This window comes from Xiphophorus couchianus, chromosome 10 (assembly GCF_001444195.1).
Source record: "Xiphophorus couchianus chromosome 10, X_couchianus-1.0, whole genome shotgun sequence".
Taxonomy (NCBI): Eukaryota; Metazoa; Chordata; class Actinopteri; order Cyprinodontiformes; family Poeciliidae; genus Xiphophorus; species Xiphophorus couchianus.
In genome coordinates this window covers 1,893,633-1,909,197 of record NC_040237.1, presented here as the reverse complement: position 1 = coordinate 1,909,197, position 15,565 = coordinate 1,893,633, and the positions used below count along the sequence as shown (strand labels likewise).

At 36.4% G+C, this 15,565-nt stretch overlaps 1 protein-coding gene across 2 annotated transcripts; it reads left to right on the top strand.

The window, feature by feature from the left end:
* Window positions 1–354: 354 nt before the first annotated feature.
* tdrd1 (tudor domain containing 1) lies at window positions 355–14,055 on the top strand. Of its 2 annotated transcripts, none has more exons than XM_028029167.1 (26): window positions 355–416; window positions 690–845; window positions 964–1,004; window positions 1,923–1,983; window positions 2,221–2,335; window positions 3,100–3,166; window positions 3,256–3,336; window positions 3,426–3,605; window positions 3,705–3,848; window positions 4,176–4,341; window positions 4,430–4,513; window positions 4,593–4,769; window positions 4,852–4,959; window positions 6,225–6,395; window positions 6,470–6,727; window positions 7,676–7,807; window positions 7,949–8,056; window positions 8,668–8,835; window positions 9,873–10,181; window positions 10,255–10,371; window positions 10,455–10,583; window positions 11,943–12,110; window positions 12,778–13,146; window positions 13,657–13,719; window positions 13,801–13,844; window positions 13,972–14,055. In XM_028029167.1, exons 2-26 carry the CDS (start codon window positions 704–706, stop codon window positions 14,041–14,043), a joined length of 3,474 nt encoding a protein of 1,157 aa, XP_027884968.1. In that variant the 5' UTR covers window positions 355–416; window positions 690–703; the 3' UTR covers window positions 14,044–14,055. The 2 variants fall into 2 exon arrangements, with proteins under 2 accessions (XP_027884968.1, XP_027884969.1); XM_028029168.1 differs by having other exon boundaries at window positions 395–536.
* Window positions 14,056–15,565: the final 1,510 nt, after the last annotated feature.

Sequence of the window (15,565 nt, the reverse complement as noted above, 5' to 3'; positions counted from 1 at the left end):
TGTTCCGATTCACATTTTTATGTTGTTCACTGATTTTTTCCTTTGTCTTTGTCTACAATAAAGTGTATTTTTTCAACTTTTTAAAATGTTTTCAATGTGTTTATCACTGTGTCTCTTTTGGCCTCTTAGATTTCCCCAATTGATTAATACAATATTTATATTGTATTAATTTCATTATCTCAATGTATTCAAATGTACTCTTAAACAAATTTTAAGTAGTTATATAACACAATAGTCTTAAACGTTGATAAATACATACAGAAATCCAAATTTATTACAAAACAAAGGAAAAAAATGATCGAAAAACAATTCCTGAGGAAATTTGTTCACGTACGTTCGCAGTTACTTTTGACCTTTTGCTGACGTCATTACGCAAGCGCAGCCCTTTTTTCTTCTTAAGCAACACGTGAACGCAAGTTGGCCATTAAATAACAAACTTTAACCGTGCAAATACTTTATCTTATTGTTGAAGTAGCGGTTTTTTAAAAGTTTTATGAAGAAAGTTTTGTTCCTTCATACCAAAGAACTTTTGTAAGGTAATTTTAGCTTTCAGCCGTATCTGTTGGTTTTAAAGCTACATTGAGTTAGCTGGCTAGGACCACATGAAAAAAAAAAAAAACGTGGCAAAATATGCTGCGTACATCTCATTGTCGTATAAAGAAAGTATCTAAATCTAAATTATTTTGTAGTTAAGGTCGTAGACATGAAACAGACTCTTCTTACAACCCCGGTTCGACCCAACCGACCGCTGAGGAAACCTTCGTCCAGTCCGGGCTTGCCTTCATCAACTCCGCCAAGATTCCCCAGCATGACCTCCGCTCCGCCCGTACGCTCCGCTGGAAATGGTAAACCCCCCGATAACAGTGTAACCTAGTTAGTTTTTTCCCCCCATATGAATTCCATACCACAACCACGTAATAAATACTAATTTGAAAAGTTTTTGTTAAATTACATTTCTTCCAGGTCCCGCCAGTTTTCCAGCAGGCACAGTCACCAGTTCAACAGTATGTAACCCTGCTTTTCATTGCATTGTTCAATACCAGCAAAATGCGGGATAAATGCTATTTGTGTTCCACATTAAAAACACTACTCAAAAGATAATTTTAGCAATTAGCTTAAAGCATTAAAAACGTTTTACTTAGCCATTTGATTAGTGGTGCCCAAGCCCTGACCCCCTCCTATACAGTGCTGTTATACTTACATTTTTATTTATTTTAATTAATACAATATAACAGTCAGGAACTGTACTTGGAATCTGCAAGTACCTAGTTGTGCCACAGGGATTGCATCAATGTTTGGGTTATGTAGCTTTTAATGATTAAGAATAATAATTGACTATTAATACAAGGTCTATTTCTGTTTATATTCAAATAAAATTATTTTCTTATCAAGTCCAAACTTAAAATATTCTATAAAGTCTCCTGTACATGCCTCAGTATATTGTTTGAAGTAAAATAAGGGGGAAAAATACATTCTAAAAACTGAAACTAAAAAATAACTTTAAAAAAACTTTTAACTTATTGCCTCATTGATTCACAAATTTAGTGCGACGCTCAGAGGAGCTTTTTAAGCTTTTTAAATTAAAGAAAGAAAAAGTTTCCCACTTCTGGTAACTAGTCTGGTTCATTATTTTTTAAATTTTTTTGTGAAGAATGAAAAATAAACGTCTTTAGAAACCTTTGGAGTAAAATGAGGCTTGTTTTTGTCCTGGCCACCAAATTGAATTTCATTCTGTGTTTGTGTTTCCATCTTTAGCTTAGTTTGTTGATGATCTTTGTGAAATGGGGAATTAGAAATCCAAATCTTGCACAGTCTGTCTCAGTAGTACACCTAATCTCCCTAACCTAACTGCCATATTTCTGTCAGTGTTTTATTGAAATTAAACTTTTATTTCAATGCAACTTTTCCCTCTACACTTCTAGTTGCCAGGATTGGTTCCTCCAGCCCTTACTGTGTACTTCTGCAACTTCTGTGGTCAGCAAGGTAACATTAGAGTCAAAAAAGTTGGCCAGAATCTCGTTACCTAATAAACTCTGTATTTACACAGAACTCTAATCTGGTTTCACACTGTGGCTGCGCAGTGCTGTTGATTTTTATTGCTCTGTAATTTCTGTCTTGGCTCAAAATTACTTTTGTGGTTTGACTCATTTCATCTGTGGTGTTTAGTGCAGACTTTTGAATATGCATTTCAGTAAAATCATATTTCCTGATGTCGAACAGGGAATTTCCGCTGTAAGCGCTGCAAGAAAATGCCTTATTGCTCTGCAGTGTGTCAGACGGAGGACTGGAAGGAACACAGACACATCTGCAAACCTGTTGACCCAGAGCCGGCAAGGTAGGTTCAGTTACCATTTGGGCTGGATGATAAATCGATTTTTATCAATTAATCGATTATTTATTTTTTAATTGGGGTTTTATTTTTCACCAATGCACTGATATGGTTTCCATAGTTCAGATTCAGAGCGATGCCAGCCCACCCAAAGCATATCCTCTTGTTTGACAAGCATGTTTCATAACTTCTATTTATTTGGACTTTGAATTCCAATTGACTCTATGACAAAATATAAGAATCAGGCTAAGTTTTATTTATTTTTTAATGAGAATAATGTTCTAATGTTACAAGAAGACAGTCGTAGTGAAATAAGAATAATCATATGGAAAAACGTTGAAATAATACAAGAATAAAGTGTTCAGATTACCAGAAAAAAGTTGTAATATTAGGAGAATTTACACAAAAATAACAAAAAATAATTATCCAAGCTTTTTTTAATTAAAATTATTTTTCTCATAATTTTAAGATGTTCCTCTAGTAAGATTTTATGTTTATTCTGCTAATATCAAGACTGTTTTCGTAATTAAACATTCTTGTATCTTAACCCTAACACTTCATCAAACAAATCACAGACATAAAAGCCACTTTTTGAAAATATTATCCTTCATTTATAATTTTTGTTTAAGAAAAGAAAGCAAGAAAAATCAATTAAAATCAGATGTGTTATGAAAAAAGTCTGAGATTTTTAATCCACATTGCCCAGCCTAGATTGCTTGTGTTTCCTAACTTCCAGATTTATTTATAATTTTGTTTTTCTTAATCTGAAGAGAGCAACCCAAGGAAAACGTAGCTTTACCAGGGACTGGCCCCAGGGAAAACATCGCAGAATCGAAGGTAATTCACTTAAGACTTGGAAATGTGATATTTCAACTATAAAATAAAACTCTAAATAATATACTTCTATATTTATTTGATTACTGAAGGCTAGTGAATCATCCAGCTATAAGAAGGTCTACTTAAAAGATTTACATGCTTCTAAAGTCACCAGTGGGATGGACATTCAGGTAAAACTAAAACTCTGACTGCATTTTGCTTTTGAGCATAAATTGGTCTACTGCATAGTGCAAGAGTCTCTTTCACTTTTTTCTTTCAGGCCACTGTTGTTGAGTTCTGCAGCCCTGACAGGTTTTACATCCTTCCTCAAGACCCAGAGGTCCTGGAAGCTCTACAAATAATAAGCACAGAGCTTCAGAAAACCTGCAGCATCTCCTCAGGAACAGCTTACGGTCCCTGTGATGGAGAAGTCTGCACAGTTCAGTTTTCTGTTGACAAGGTGAGAAGATTTTCACCTAATGCAATTAGGAGAGATGCATGTCTCAGTCTAATATCTTTGACAAGTTTTTTACCCAATAATCTTGTTTTTACTTCTTAGAATTGGTACAGAGGCTTGGTCCAGACTGTAGCTGCTGACAAGAAGACAGCTAGTATCCTTTACATTGACTTTGGCAATGAAGAGAATGTCCCAATTGAAAGGATCCAACCCCTCCCTGCTAATATTCAACATTTCTGCCCATGTGTGAGTCTCTAGGTGTTTTTATTTCTTGGTTAGCACTACTGGCAGCTAACTTTCAATATAGAAACCTCCAACTTGTTTGTACGCTATACTAATTCCCCAGTAAAACTAAAAATGTAAAATTTGCAGTTAATGTCTAGATATTTTTGGAAATTGTGTGCTGGGCTAAGATGTTATTTTCTGGCAGTTTAAAACTGACCAAACCCTTTTTGTGAAAACTAGCTAAAAAGAACAGAAAATTGTGGAAATTGGAAGTTTAAGAAGTGTGCGTATTTCATGCAGCAGCTGTCTCTATGATAGCAGCACTTTGCCTTTTATTATTCACCACAGGCAATGGAGTGCAGGATTGCAGGTGTGGTGCCGGTGGTTAACAAATGGTCAGACGAATGCTGCATTACCGTCAGACAGATGCTGACTGGTAAGGCTGTCACTGTGAAGCTGTTGGAAGCGACGGAGAAAGAAGGTGTCCACGCTGTGGATATCGTGCTGTCAATGAGTGGGTGTCACGGAGGCAAATCTAATGCGAGTTTCCTATTTGCAGATGGTAAAATCCTTTAATGAAACTCTCTTCTTGTGTATTTAAGGAATGATGCTGAGCTCATTCCTAATCAAGAACGGATTTGGACAAAGAGAAACCACCAGTGTGCCACCAACTGAGCAAGACATAAGTACGCTAGTTGCATATATACTTCAGTTTGCATCGTTTTGCAATTGTCAAGAAGAGTTACATGATCTGTTTTCCTTAAGTTGCTATGTTGAGCGCATCATTTGAAAATTACAAGCGCCTCTCTGACGGGAAGGATGACAATGAATGGGCTCAACCACCGGAGCCGCTCACACAGGCAGTAGGAGACCAGTTCTTGGTTGTGCTCACACACTTCGTGTCACCCAGTGATCTTGTAGTGCAGAAGGTGGAGAACGCAGGTGAGTCGCATTTCATCTGTGTAATGAAAGCCCAACCTCTGCAGCCAGTGTCGCTCAATCCAACTAAAATATTGGTTTGCAGAACTTATCAGGGATTTGCAGCTGAAGCTGAGAGATCACTGCGCTCAGATTTCTACCCCGCAGAACTTCAGACCTGCTCCTGGAACGGTTTGTTGTGCCCAGTTCTCAGGTGAGGCTCGTCTGACCATTATCATCACGGGAACAGGAGATGCCAAGTTTGTGTATCGCACATTTCAGCAACAAGGCAGGTCAAATGGGCTGCCTTGTTGCACACTTGCAAAATAAAACAAGTGTGCAACAAGGCAGCAAATGTGCAACAAGGCACATTTGCTGCCTTGAGCAAAAGATCACTTTTTTTTTTACATTCGCTTAAGTCTTATTATGTAAAAGTTATTTCAGGTCCCTCTTGCTTCTTTGTTAAACATTTCTTAGACTTCAGATGTTGCTGTTCTGTTTGTTCAATCAGGAGGACATAGTTCTTGTTTTATTGCATTTATTACAAAATGCAATAAAAATAGCATTTTGTCAAATGCCATCATCAAAACACCCAAGCAAATACGCAACAGATATGTTGATCAGTCCATGTTGTACTATTAGAACAGGATTTCTTCCTCATTTTAAAAGACGTCAATGTTTTGGCCATTTTTCAGTTTTCTGAAAGTTTGTTCCTGATTAGTGGTTCATATCCTCATAATCTGATGAGTGTAGAGAATGTTTACATAGTAAACTTTGGAAATAAAACCAAATCAAGATGTGGGATGCTATAAGGTTACAACTCAAGAGGATGCTGAAATTGAATCGAAAGGTTCTTCAGCAAAGTTTTAGTTTAAGGGTTTGAACACTTTTGCAATCAGGTTATTTAATTTTTTATGTTTTCCACTTACCTGATTTCAGTACATTTTTACAGGATATAAAAAAATTAAAGAAAGAATATGTGAAAGGGTTAATTCTAGTGGGTGATTATGGCTTAAAAAAATCATACCAGGTTTGATTTCTGTTTTTAAAATGTATTTTCTTGCATTCTTTACTAAAGTAAGAATTTTTTTGGCATTGGCCCTAGTATTTTGTTGTAGAGTTGACCTGAATTAAATAGAAGCTGCACAACATGCTTGTCAAACAAGATGGCGGCGCTGACATCACTCTGAACTATGGACACCCAAGGAGTTCATTGGTGGGAAAAAAATCAGATTTTCTAAAAATGAAATAATTAAAAATTGAAAATTAATTGATTTAAAGCTAATTGATTTATCCTACTGTTTTTTGACATATGAGTCAATGATTGTGTACCAGGATGAGTTTTACTGTAATACTATATTACAGATGCATCATAGTGTTCTATTTTCACACTGGAAATCTATAATGACAGTTTATTTAAAATGAAATGTAAATATGTAAATGCACCTTTGATTTTTCTGAGACTTCCTCCTTTTTCAGAGGACAAGCAGTGGTACAGGGCGAAAGTTCTGGCTTATCCATCAGAGGAACGAGTGTGTGTCGCCTACCTCGATTTTGGCAATTCTGAGGAGGTCGATTTAAGCCAGTTGCTCCCGATTACCCCTGCACTCCTGACCATCCCAATGCAGGCTATCCTATGTGCTCTAGCAGGTATGGTCAGAGCATTTGAATTTACATTTGATTACATTTTATTCTGATACCAATAATCTTTGCTCTTCTTTAAGGAGTGCATCCTGTTGGGGAGAACTGGTCGAGGGATTGCATTTTGTCGCTGCAGTGTCAGCTGTCAAACAGATTACTTCGACTGAAGATCCATGGAGTGCAGGAGGGAAAGACGCTGGTTTCCATGGTAGATGAGGCCAGTGATCCTCAGGTTGATTTCGCTGAGCTCCTGATTACTGCATGCTACGCCACACCTGCTTCCGACTCTGCCTCTGCTAACCTGCCGGCTGAGGAGACGACTGCACCTGCAGAGACAAGTGGTGGGCAAAGAAATTACTTTAAACTGTACTTACAGTAGTTCAGGGTTTGAATGGATGCTTGAAATCCCTGAAAATGCTTGAAGGATTTTTAAAGGTTTGGAAAGTGCTTGAAAGTGCTTCATATTCAAACTGTTCAGTTTGGTAATAAAATGCAATCGAATGTTGATTAAAAGCCTAAAATAGAAAAACATTTACAGTTCAAACCAAATATTTTTTACAAAAAGCACAATTTTCAACTCATGTTTCTCACTATTTGAAGTTAAGTCAGACTAAACTTTTGTTTTTATTTTAGATAGAATTAAAATAATTGTTTCTATTTGCTAAGTGCTAAAAAACATAAGATTTTTTTTGTAATTTGCTTTGTACGCTGTTTTAGCATTTAATTTGAGCAAGATCACTTGTCTTAAACACAATTTGTTTATATAGGTTTTAATTACTATTATTCCTAATGGCTCAATGACTTATTGATCTGTGTAATTGAAATAAAGGTGGTTTTATATTTTATGTTATTAAAATTGGGGGATTTTTTTTATTAGTGTTTTGTTCTCGGTCAGATGTGAGAGAGACATTTCAAAACATAAAATGTTGTATTTTAACTTACCTTGTCTCTGCTGTAGAATGTAGAATAACAGCAATAAATGTTGAATAATAGTGAATTTAATCACTTTCTTTAGTTCATTTGTTTTGTGGTGCTGAAAAAGTTTGAAAACTTGCATTGAATATGCTTTAAAAGTGCTTGAATTGTATTGAGAAAACGGATAAAAACCCTTTTAGTTTTGAGCAATGCTTTGTTTTATTTATGCATTACATGCAGCATCACTAGGCTACAAACTGGTGAGCCTGCATGTTATTTAACTAATAATTTTCTAATTTGATTGTAATATTTACAGTCTTTTAGAGCAGACGACTCCTGTATCTGTGTGATAATTCTGTTTGAAATCTCCTTAGTGCCTCCTGCCGTGCCTGAACCTCTGGTTTGGACTTCTGCTGAGCTTCCCTCCGATGGCCAGACGGTGACACTGTTCACCAGCATTGTGGAGAGTCCCGGAAGGTTCTACTGCCGCCTCGCTGATCCAGAAGGTGGAGATTCTTTACAGGGCCGACAATACTGATCAATAAAAAAATAAGTCTGATTCTGATTGAAAAAGCCCCTGAACAAAGTTTACATTTCTACAAGTTGAAGCCGGGTGTCTTCTGGCATTGAAATGATCTTTTTTTCAGGGTTGAAGAAGTTCATGGAGCTGGAGGCTCAGTTAAAGCAGCACTGTGAGGGGGAAGCTTCTCCCTACTTTCCCAAAGTGGGAGAACCGTGCTGTGCTCCATTTTCTGGTAAGAATGTCTTTATACAATCAGAACAGGATTAAAATATTGTCACCTTTGTAATATTACAGCCTGAGTCATTCTTTTCCAAAAATAATTTTTGCAAAAATAAAAAAATCTCTCTTTTTTTAATGCCAAAAGATGATTTAGGCAACAACCACAAAAAGAAATGCTTGATGATGTTCTTTTCCATTCCTGAAATGGAAATATCTAAAATATTTTGTCAAATATTAGTCAGTATTGTGCTGGAAGCTTGTTGACTACCTGTCAAGGTGTTCCTGGCCATATGTATACATATTATATTTCATAATTTAGTATCTGTGTTCAGTAGAGGGAAAACTCAGCCGATTCAAATTTGCACCTCAAGTTCAAATTTTTTATTTATTTATGGAAGTTGTATTAAAAGTTAAACTAAATCACTAAAATCCAAATATTTCCATTAATGACTATATATAATCTTTTACCCATATTTGGGGATGCCATTGATTTTATTGATTTTTATTTAAAACGAGAAATTTGTGAACCATCTTTGCATCTTTAATTGCTTTCCAGTACAAATATTTTTTGTTTCACTGTTTTCTGATGTGAGTTTTTTCATTACACCCTTTATTTCCACAAAGGCAGTGGATCTTGGTGCCGAGCTTTGGTGAACGGACGGTCCGATGACGACGTTGGTGTATATTTAGTGGATTACGGTCACAACATGACTGCTAAAAGCAGCCACCTTCGATCCATCACACCTAAACTCCTTACACTCCCTTTCCAGGCTGTTTGCTGCTGGCTTGCAGGTAAAAACCAATAACAACCAGCAGACTATCTCAGAGTTTACATGTGATAAATGAGCATGTTTTTTTTTACAAATAGACATTTACTAATGCTTTCAGTGAATTATAAATACAGTTTTTGTCTCTGTTAACTTAAATCGGGGTTTCTCAATTTTTTTCAGGCTGAGGACCAATTAACCCATTTAACAAACATTCACAGACACACATCTAAATATATTCAACCTGAAATGAAACTATTAGTGTCTTAACTAATGAGAAGTGGTGCTGTTTTGTAAATGTGACCAAAACTATGAACAAGTCGAAGGCCTTTTGAGTTATCTACATATTCTGAAAGTGTAGATTGTACATTTTAAAATTATATCAAACGCATAGAAATAAGTGCTGTGTGCAATAGCATCATTTAAGGCTATTTGTAATTTAGAAGCACAATAAAAGAAACAAAAATGTTTTTCTGCACCATTAAATATAAAATTATCTACCCATTTTTATCAGTTGTATTTATTTGACAATTAAATTACCTTTTAAATGAATAAAAATAGCAATATCTGTTATTATAAGCAAGCAAAGTCATAAAAAAAGCAGTTGTCACTAACTGAGACCTGGTCACGGCTTAGAGCTGCTCAAAAGAGTCGAATCGCTCGTGAAGGACAGTAATACTCTCAGCAGTCTTGACTTCCTCCAGTCATAAGTAGTCATGTTGTTTTCTTTCCATCGTTTTTTTCAGCTTTTCTTTTGAGTGACCCGGTTTTAAGCCATTTATCCATTATTTTTAAACACAAACGTTTGGTAAGCATACAGCTGTATGCGTCGCACTTTGAGCTCAAGTCACAGCAAATTAACGGTTGATTGCATGCCGTACCTTACAGACCACTAGGGGGCGCCCGTGAACCACCAGTTTGAGACAGACTGACTTAAATGATTGCCGTTATTATCCTAAAATCAAAATTTTAAAGTGATGTGCATTTTTTTCTTTGAATAGATTTCTTATTTTAGCTCGACGGGAGCATGCATGCTATATTTCTGGATTTGTGTGGATTCAGGTGTGGATCCTATTGGGTCAGAGTGGAGCAGCGAAGCCCTGCTCTGGTTCCAGAACCTGCTGGATGGGGAGCAGCTAAGCGCCCGGGTCCTCTCCGTCACGGAGCAGGGCTATGGCCTGGAGGTCATTAGCAGAGGTCAGAACATCGCAGCGGCTCTCATTGCTGAGCAGATGGCCAAAGCGATCGGAGTACCTGTCGGAGCGAAGCATGAACAGGTAGAATCCACGACGACAAAAGAAAATGGTGGGAATGAACAAGAGGACAGCGTTGAAGTGGCAGGTGGAATTCAAACAGCTGTGGCATCAGAAAGTGAGATAAAATGCTGAACCTTTATTTATTTTTCCTCCAGATGGTGTTTTTAACATACTGTATTTGGTTCCAGTTGCAGGTTTCCCAGTTGACTGGAAGACAGTGGAGCTGCCTCTGAATGAGAGCTTTCAGCCGTACGTCGCAGGAGTCATTAGTCCTTCTCTCTTCTACGTCCTCGGCCCTACGCAAAGTGAGAACATCCACTCCATTGCTAGAAACAGAAACTTTATTAAATGGATTGTTGTTTTTTTTGTAACTATTTCTGTTTTGTAGTCGACCAGAACAAGCTCCAGGAGGTGATGAAGGAAGTGGCCGCCTACTGCAGCATCTACCAGGGCACTTTATCCACAGGGATGAAGAGCAGACCGTCTGCCGGGGCTGCATGTTGCGCTCAGTTTTCTGGTAAAGATAGTGGCGAATCAGTTTCAACTTAATTGTTTGTTGTCTATATTTGCGAAAAAGGAATGTGGATGGCTTGCAAAACTCAACTGTAGGCCAGGCGCATGAAAATCTGCTGTGATTTGTTTATAAAACTGGCTTCCACTACAGGGTGCTGCTGACATAAAACTACAGACAGATCACTAACAATACAGTAGAATAGAACAGAATAGGACTGGACAATAAATCAGCAATGTACAGCTCTGGAAAAAATTCAGAGACTTTTTATAGGTATATGTTTGAGTAAAAACATTTTTTTTATTCTATGAACTACTGACAACATGTTTCTGAAATTCCAAGCAAAAATGTAGTATTTATTTACAGAAAATGAGAAATGGTCAAAATAAAAAGATGCAGTGCTTCCAGACCTCAAATAATGCAAAGAAAACAAGTTCATATTCATTTAGAAAGAACAATAATAATGTTTTACCTCAGGAAGAGTCCAGAAATCAATATTTGGTAGAAAAACCATGAGGTTTTCAGTGGGGTTCAGTGCAGTGGGCTCTCAATGGTGTGGAGTGAAAACTGTAGACAAGAGGAAAGATCACACCACCAGTCTGTAGATATTTAAAAAAAAAACAACTAATCAATTATTGATACTGACTGGTATGGAATGCTTATATTGTGAAATCTTTTTTGGCCCTGCTGTCAAGCCCTAGAGCAGAAATATCCTTTATTGCTCCTCATTGCAGAAATTCAGATGTACCAGCAGCATAAATAGGGGAAATGGAAGCATCTAGATTCACACAATGTAAAATAATTTAAAAGAGAATGTACAGTAAAAGAAAGGAAGGAAAGACTGTTCAAGTATTAAAAACAGCAAAATTCTTAGAATTGTGCAGCTGAGTAGGATATTTTAAAAATGTACAAACTGTGCTTCCATGTTTAATATAATTTAGTCGACTCTTCCAACACCAAAGGTTTAAAACTGACCTGATGGGGATCAGTGCTGGGTTTGCATCGGGAACACATTCTCCTGTTTTTCCACACCTTTTCTGTTCTTTTTCAAGACTCCACCTGCAGTTGTTGCTTTCGCAAACCTAAGCTGCTAATCCCACGTCTCCGAGTAGATATAATTACACACTAGTGTGTATGTAGTGATTGTAGTAACTGCTTTAAACACAGCATACAGTTAGAAACTGGTTTAGCATGCATTCCACAGCCAGCTAACAACAGGGTCTGTTTCAAGAGATTTTTGGTTTTCATCTGTTGGGACTGGGGCAGGAAGATACTAAACAGGGATGGCAAAAAGCAACAACTCTGTAATTCTGTTGTAATTTTAAGATTTGCAAACCTAGAATATGTTGGGGTTTTCAATCCCAGGTGATAAAAACTGGTACCGTGCTGTGATCTTGGAAGTTGGTGAGAATGAGCTGAGCGTCATCTACGCCGACTATGGGAACACTGAGAAGGTCCCATCCTCCCAGATCCTGCCCATCCCTGCCCACCTGCTGCAGCTCCCTTTCCAGATAATTCGCTGCACCCTCGCTGGTAAGGCTCAAGTTGTCCTGAATATTTCTAACCTTAATCTAAGTCACATGTGTCAAACTCAAGGCCCGTGGTTTTTATGTGGCCCTCTAGATTCTAGACTAAACACCAAGTGTGCTTAAATATTATGTTAACAATCAAATTAATGCAGCTTTATCCATTTAATGTCAAATTATATCAATCAGTCCCTCCAGTTTCTTTAGAATAATCTTGGAAATTCACACAAAATTGACAAATCCCAGCACTTTTCTGAGCTAATAATTGGGAGTTTATTGCAGATTTTTCTCAAAAATTGTCAAAAACTTTACTTGTACTAAACAGCTGCTGATGTCAGATTATAGTCCATGATCTATACAGCCAGTAATAAAAAGTCAAATTTACCGTCATAAATAAGTGCAAATATTTCCTAATTACTACCACAAATACTTTTTATTGCAAAAAAATATTACGAAATTCTGGAGGGACAGAAAAGATGTTCAGTAATATTATTTAATTTTAAGAATTCATTGATATTTTAACAATTTGTGAATGGGTTTTATCAATACATTCTGGCACAACCGGCCCTTTAAGAGCCTTCATGTTCTTGATTTGGCCCAAAACGAAAATGAGTTTGACACCCCTGATCTAAGTAAATTCACTCTAGTAACTGTTTGGTGTCCTGCATTAAAAGGTGGAGAAAACTTTCCAGAACAGTGGCCAGAAGAAGTGCTGCAGGCGTGTCGAGCTGAGCTGGTGAATGCCGTCCTAGCCAAAGTCCAGTCTTTTGACGGCTCTGCTAATGCTCTGTCTCTCACTCTGCCTGCTGAGAGAGATGGAGTTCAGCTGACCTCTCTGGTTCTGGATAAGCTGAATGCTTTCAACAAGACCAACCCAGACACCAACCAGAAGCTTGACGACGCTCCAGGTGTTCCTGACGGCCCCCAGTCCAAACTTGTCCCCGAGCCCCAGTTAGAGCTGGAACACAAACCAGCACCAGTTGATACCACTGGGTCTACGAAGCCGGCTGAGCTGACAATTGTTTCTGAAGCACCAGTCTGCGGTAGGCAGAGATAGAAGATCAGAAATTAATTTTAAGGAGCAGATCATTTACCGCCAATGAGATATTTTGTGTTCTGTTAATTTTAAAACCCAAAATTCAGTTTCCATGAAAATTTAAACTAGTTCTGTCAACGTTAACACGTGAAATTAATCTAAAAAAATTTTTAATGCGTTAATATTGCACGATGCAGATTAGTCGCATGACCTATTTTGGCCTAAAATCCTCTCTACCCTGGAGGGTTGCTTGGTCTTATTCTGCGTTCAACAGTGAAAAGATGAACAGGGAGAGTTAGACTGCTGTTCTCACATACTTTTTTTTTTATTTTGAAAAATTCTTGCTTTTGTAATCAAACAGAAAATTTGGTTGTTTTTTTTCTAACTGTAAACCATAATTGATTTAGAGATAAATCAGTGTAAAAAGAGTCACTTCATGAATATAAATTATGAATCTATTGCTATATGCACCTGTAGGAGTTGTGAATTTTAATCAGATTATTTTCCCTTTCAGAAGATTCAGTGAAGAAGATTATTGACCAAATGGAGCCGCCGTACCAAAATCATTTGAATGGTTCTGGTATGTAAACATTAAAACAAAATCTAAGTTAACACATTGTTTCATCTGCTATAAAAATATAAATTTCCTTCTTACTTCTAGATCATAAAGTCTATGCTTGCTGCTGTCAGAGCCTCAAAAAACAGGTAAGATTACATCTTTTGGTAATAAAGTAAAACAAATATTGTTTTTCATTTTGGTAAATGATTGTTTTATTATTAAATTAATACCAACTGGAAAATGTACATTTAAACCTTTGCTTACTATTAACAGATCAGCAATCTGGAGCAGGTGATGCAGCTGCAGCTTGCTCTCATCAAGCAGTTGGTTGGACAGATTAAATAAGATTATACATAACTTGTTCATCTATTTTTTTTTTTTTTTAAATCTCTAAAGTTTTGTTTGTTTCTGGTTTTAAAATCTCAGGATGCACCAGATAGTTTTACACTTGTGTGAAAATCAAAAACCAGAGGCATGTTCAGCCTCAGTTCTCATTAAGTGCCCACTTCGCTGCTTACGCAAGTTGTGCTGCCATCTATTTTCACATGCAAATCGGGAGTTCAGCCGATTTGCATTATGTTTGAGTTTTACTGAAAGGTTATGAGGATAAAATGTTTTCATTCTATAGATGGGTCAGTTTTTTTCCTTTTTTTTTTTTTTTTGCTATTGAACAATTAACAATAAAATTTACCTTTCTAAAAATTAAGTTCTACATGCAGATTCTGTCCTTGTTTTTTCTCTTTATTTGCCTTGGTCGCTGTATTCTACACACTCAAAAAAAAGTATCTGTACTAGATTGCTGATAGATATTAGGAAAATGTGTCGACAATAAAGAACATGGAAGAGCTTTGTGAAGTGGACCAGGGCAAACAGGAATGATTAGTCAAAAATCTTAGGTGTTGTGGTCAGTTTGGTAATCCCATCTATCCACTACCAGCAACATGGAACCTACAACAACATGCTACCGTTTGAAACTGATCAAAAGTTACAAAATAACCCCCAGCATTGTTTAAAAAAAAAAAGAATAAATTAGGTTTAAGTTTTTGTTTTTAAGCTGTATGTCCACCACATAATAATGGTACAAAAACACTCCTTTTCATGTCATTGGTTTTAGTTTTTGATTTTAATAAATTAAAAGCAAAACAATTACATTCAAGAAAGGAAAATATACATATTAATAAAATGAAAGGCAGCAGAAAGAAAAAAAAAAGTCATATATATGATTGTATTTTGGTATGAAACCACAGCTTCACAAACATCTATCCCCTTAAAATAACTTAACAAATTTGACTTGGATGTTAGAATGTATTATGTTTTTGTGAGTCTTATAAACAGTAACATGTTAAAGTCAACCAAATTATAGGATTTCAATATTTTCAATTGAAAAAATATTTTATGGGTGACTGGTGAATTATAATTTAAAATGTGATTTTGACCCTGTTTTCTAGAATCTATAGATTGTGATATTTATTTTTGTTTAACCATAAAACCATGGCTAAACATATGTAAGCTGTTGTAACACAAGACAATTTGCAATACGTCAAAATTAAGTTGTTGCAAAGAGTGCTGATGCTGGTACTATACTTTCATTTCAGTCAACTCAAGAAATAAAGAGGAAGAAAATGTCACTTTGCAGTCTGCAGACTTTACCACTGAACTGGTGAAACATGGAAGATTTGCACAAGCTTGATGGAAGAAATAATAAAACGACTTGAACCAGATAAGTGTGGAAGATTATTGTATTTTTGGACACAAACACACAAGTTGAACCACTTTTTAATGTCACAGAATCTGTAAATCTGATCAAAAATCCCTATCTTAATGTATGCTAATACCATTCAGTCAGTGACAGTGTTGTACCTCTTGT

Bases quoted from the DNA above. Each gene is read 5' to 3' on its own strand.
- tdrd1 (XM_028029167.1), top strand. From the start codon at position 704: ATGAAACAGACTCTTCTTACAACCCCGGTTCGACCCAACCGACCGCTG. The intron at 6,728-7,675 runs GTGGGCAAAGAA...AAATCTCCTTAG, and splicing joins TGCACCTGCAGAGACAAGTG to TGCCTCCTGCCGTGCCTGAA. The intron at 13,720-13,800 runs GTATGTAAACAT...TCTTACTTCTAG, and splicing joins AAATCATTTGAATGGTTCTG to ATCATAAAGTCTATGCTTGC.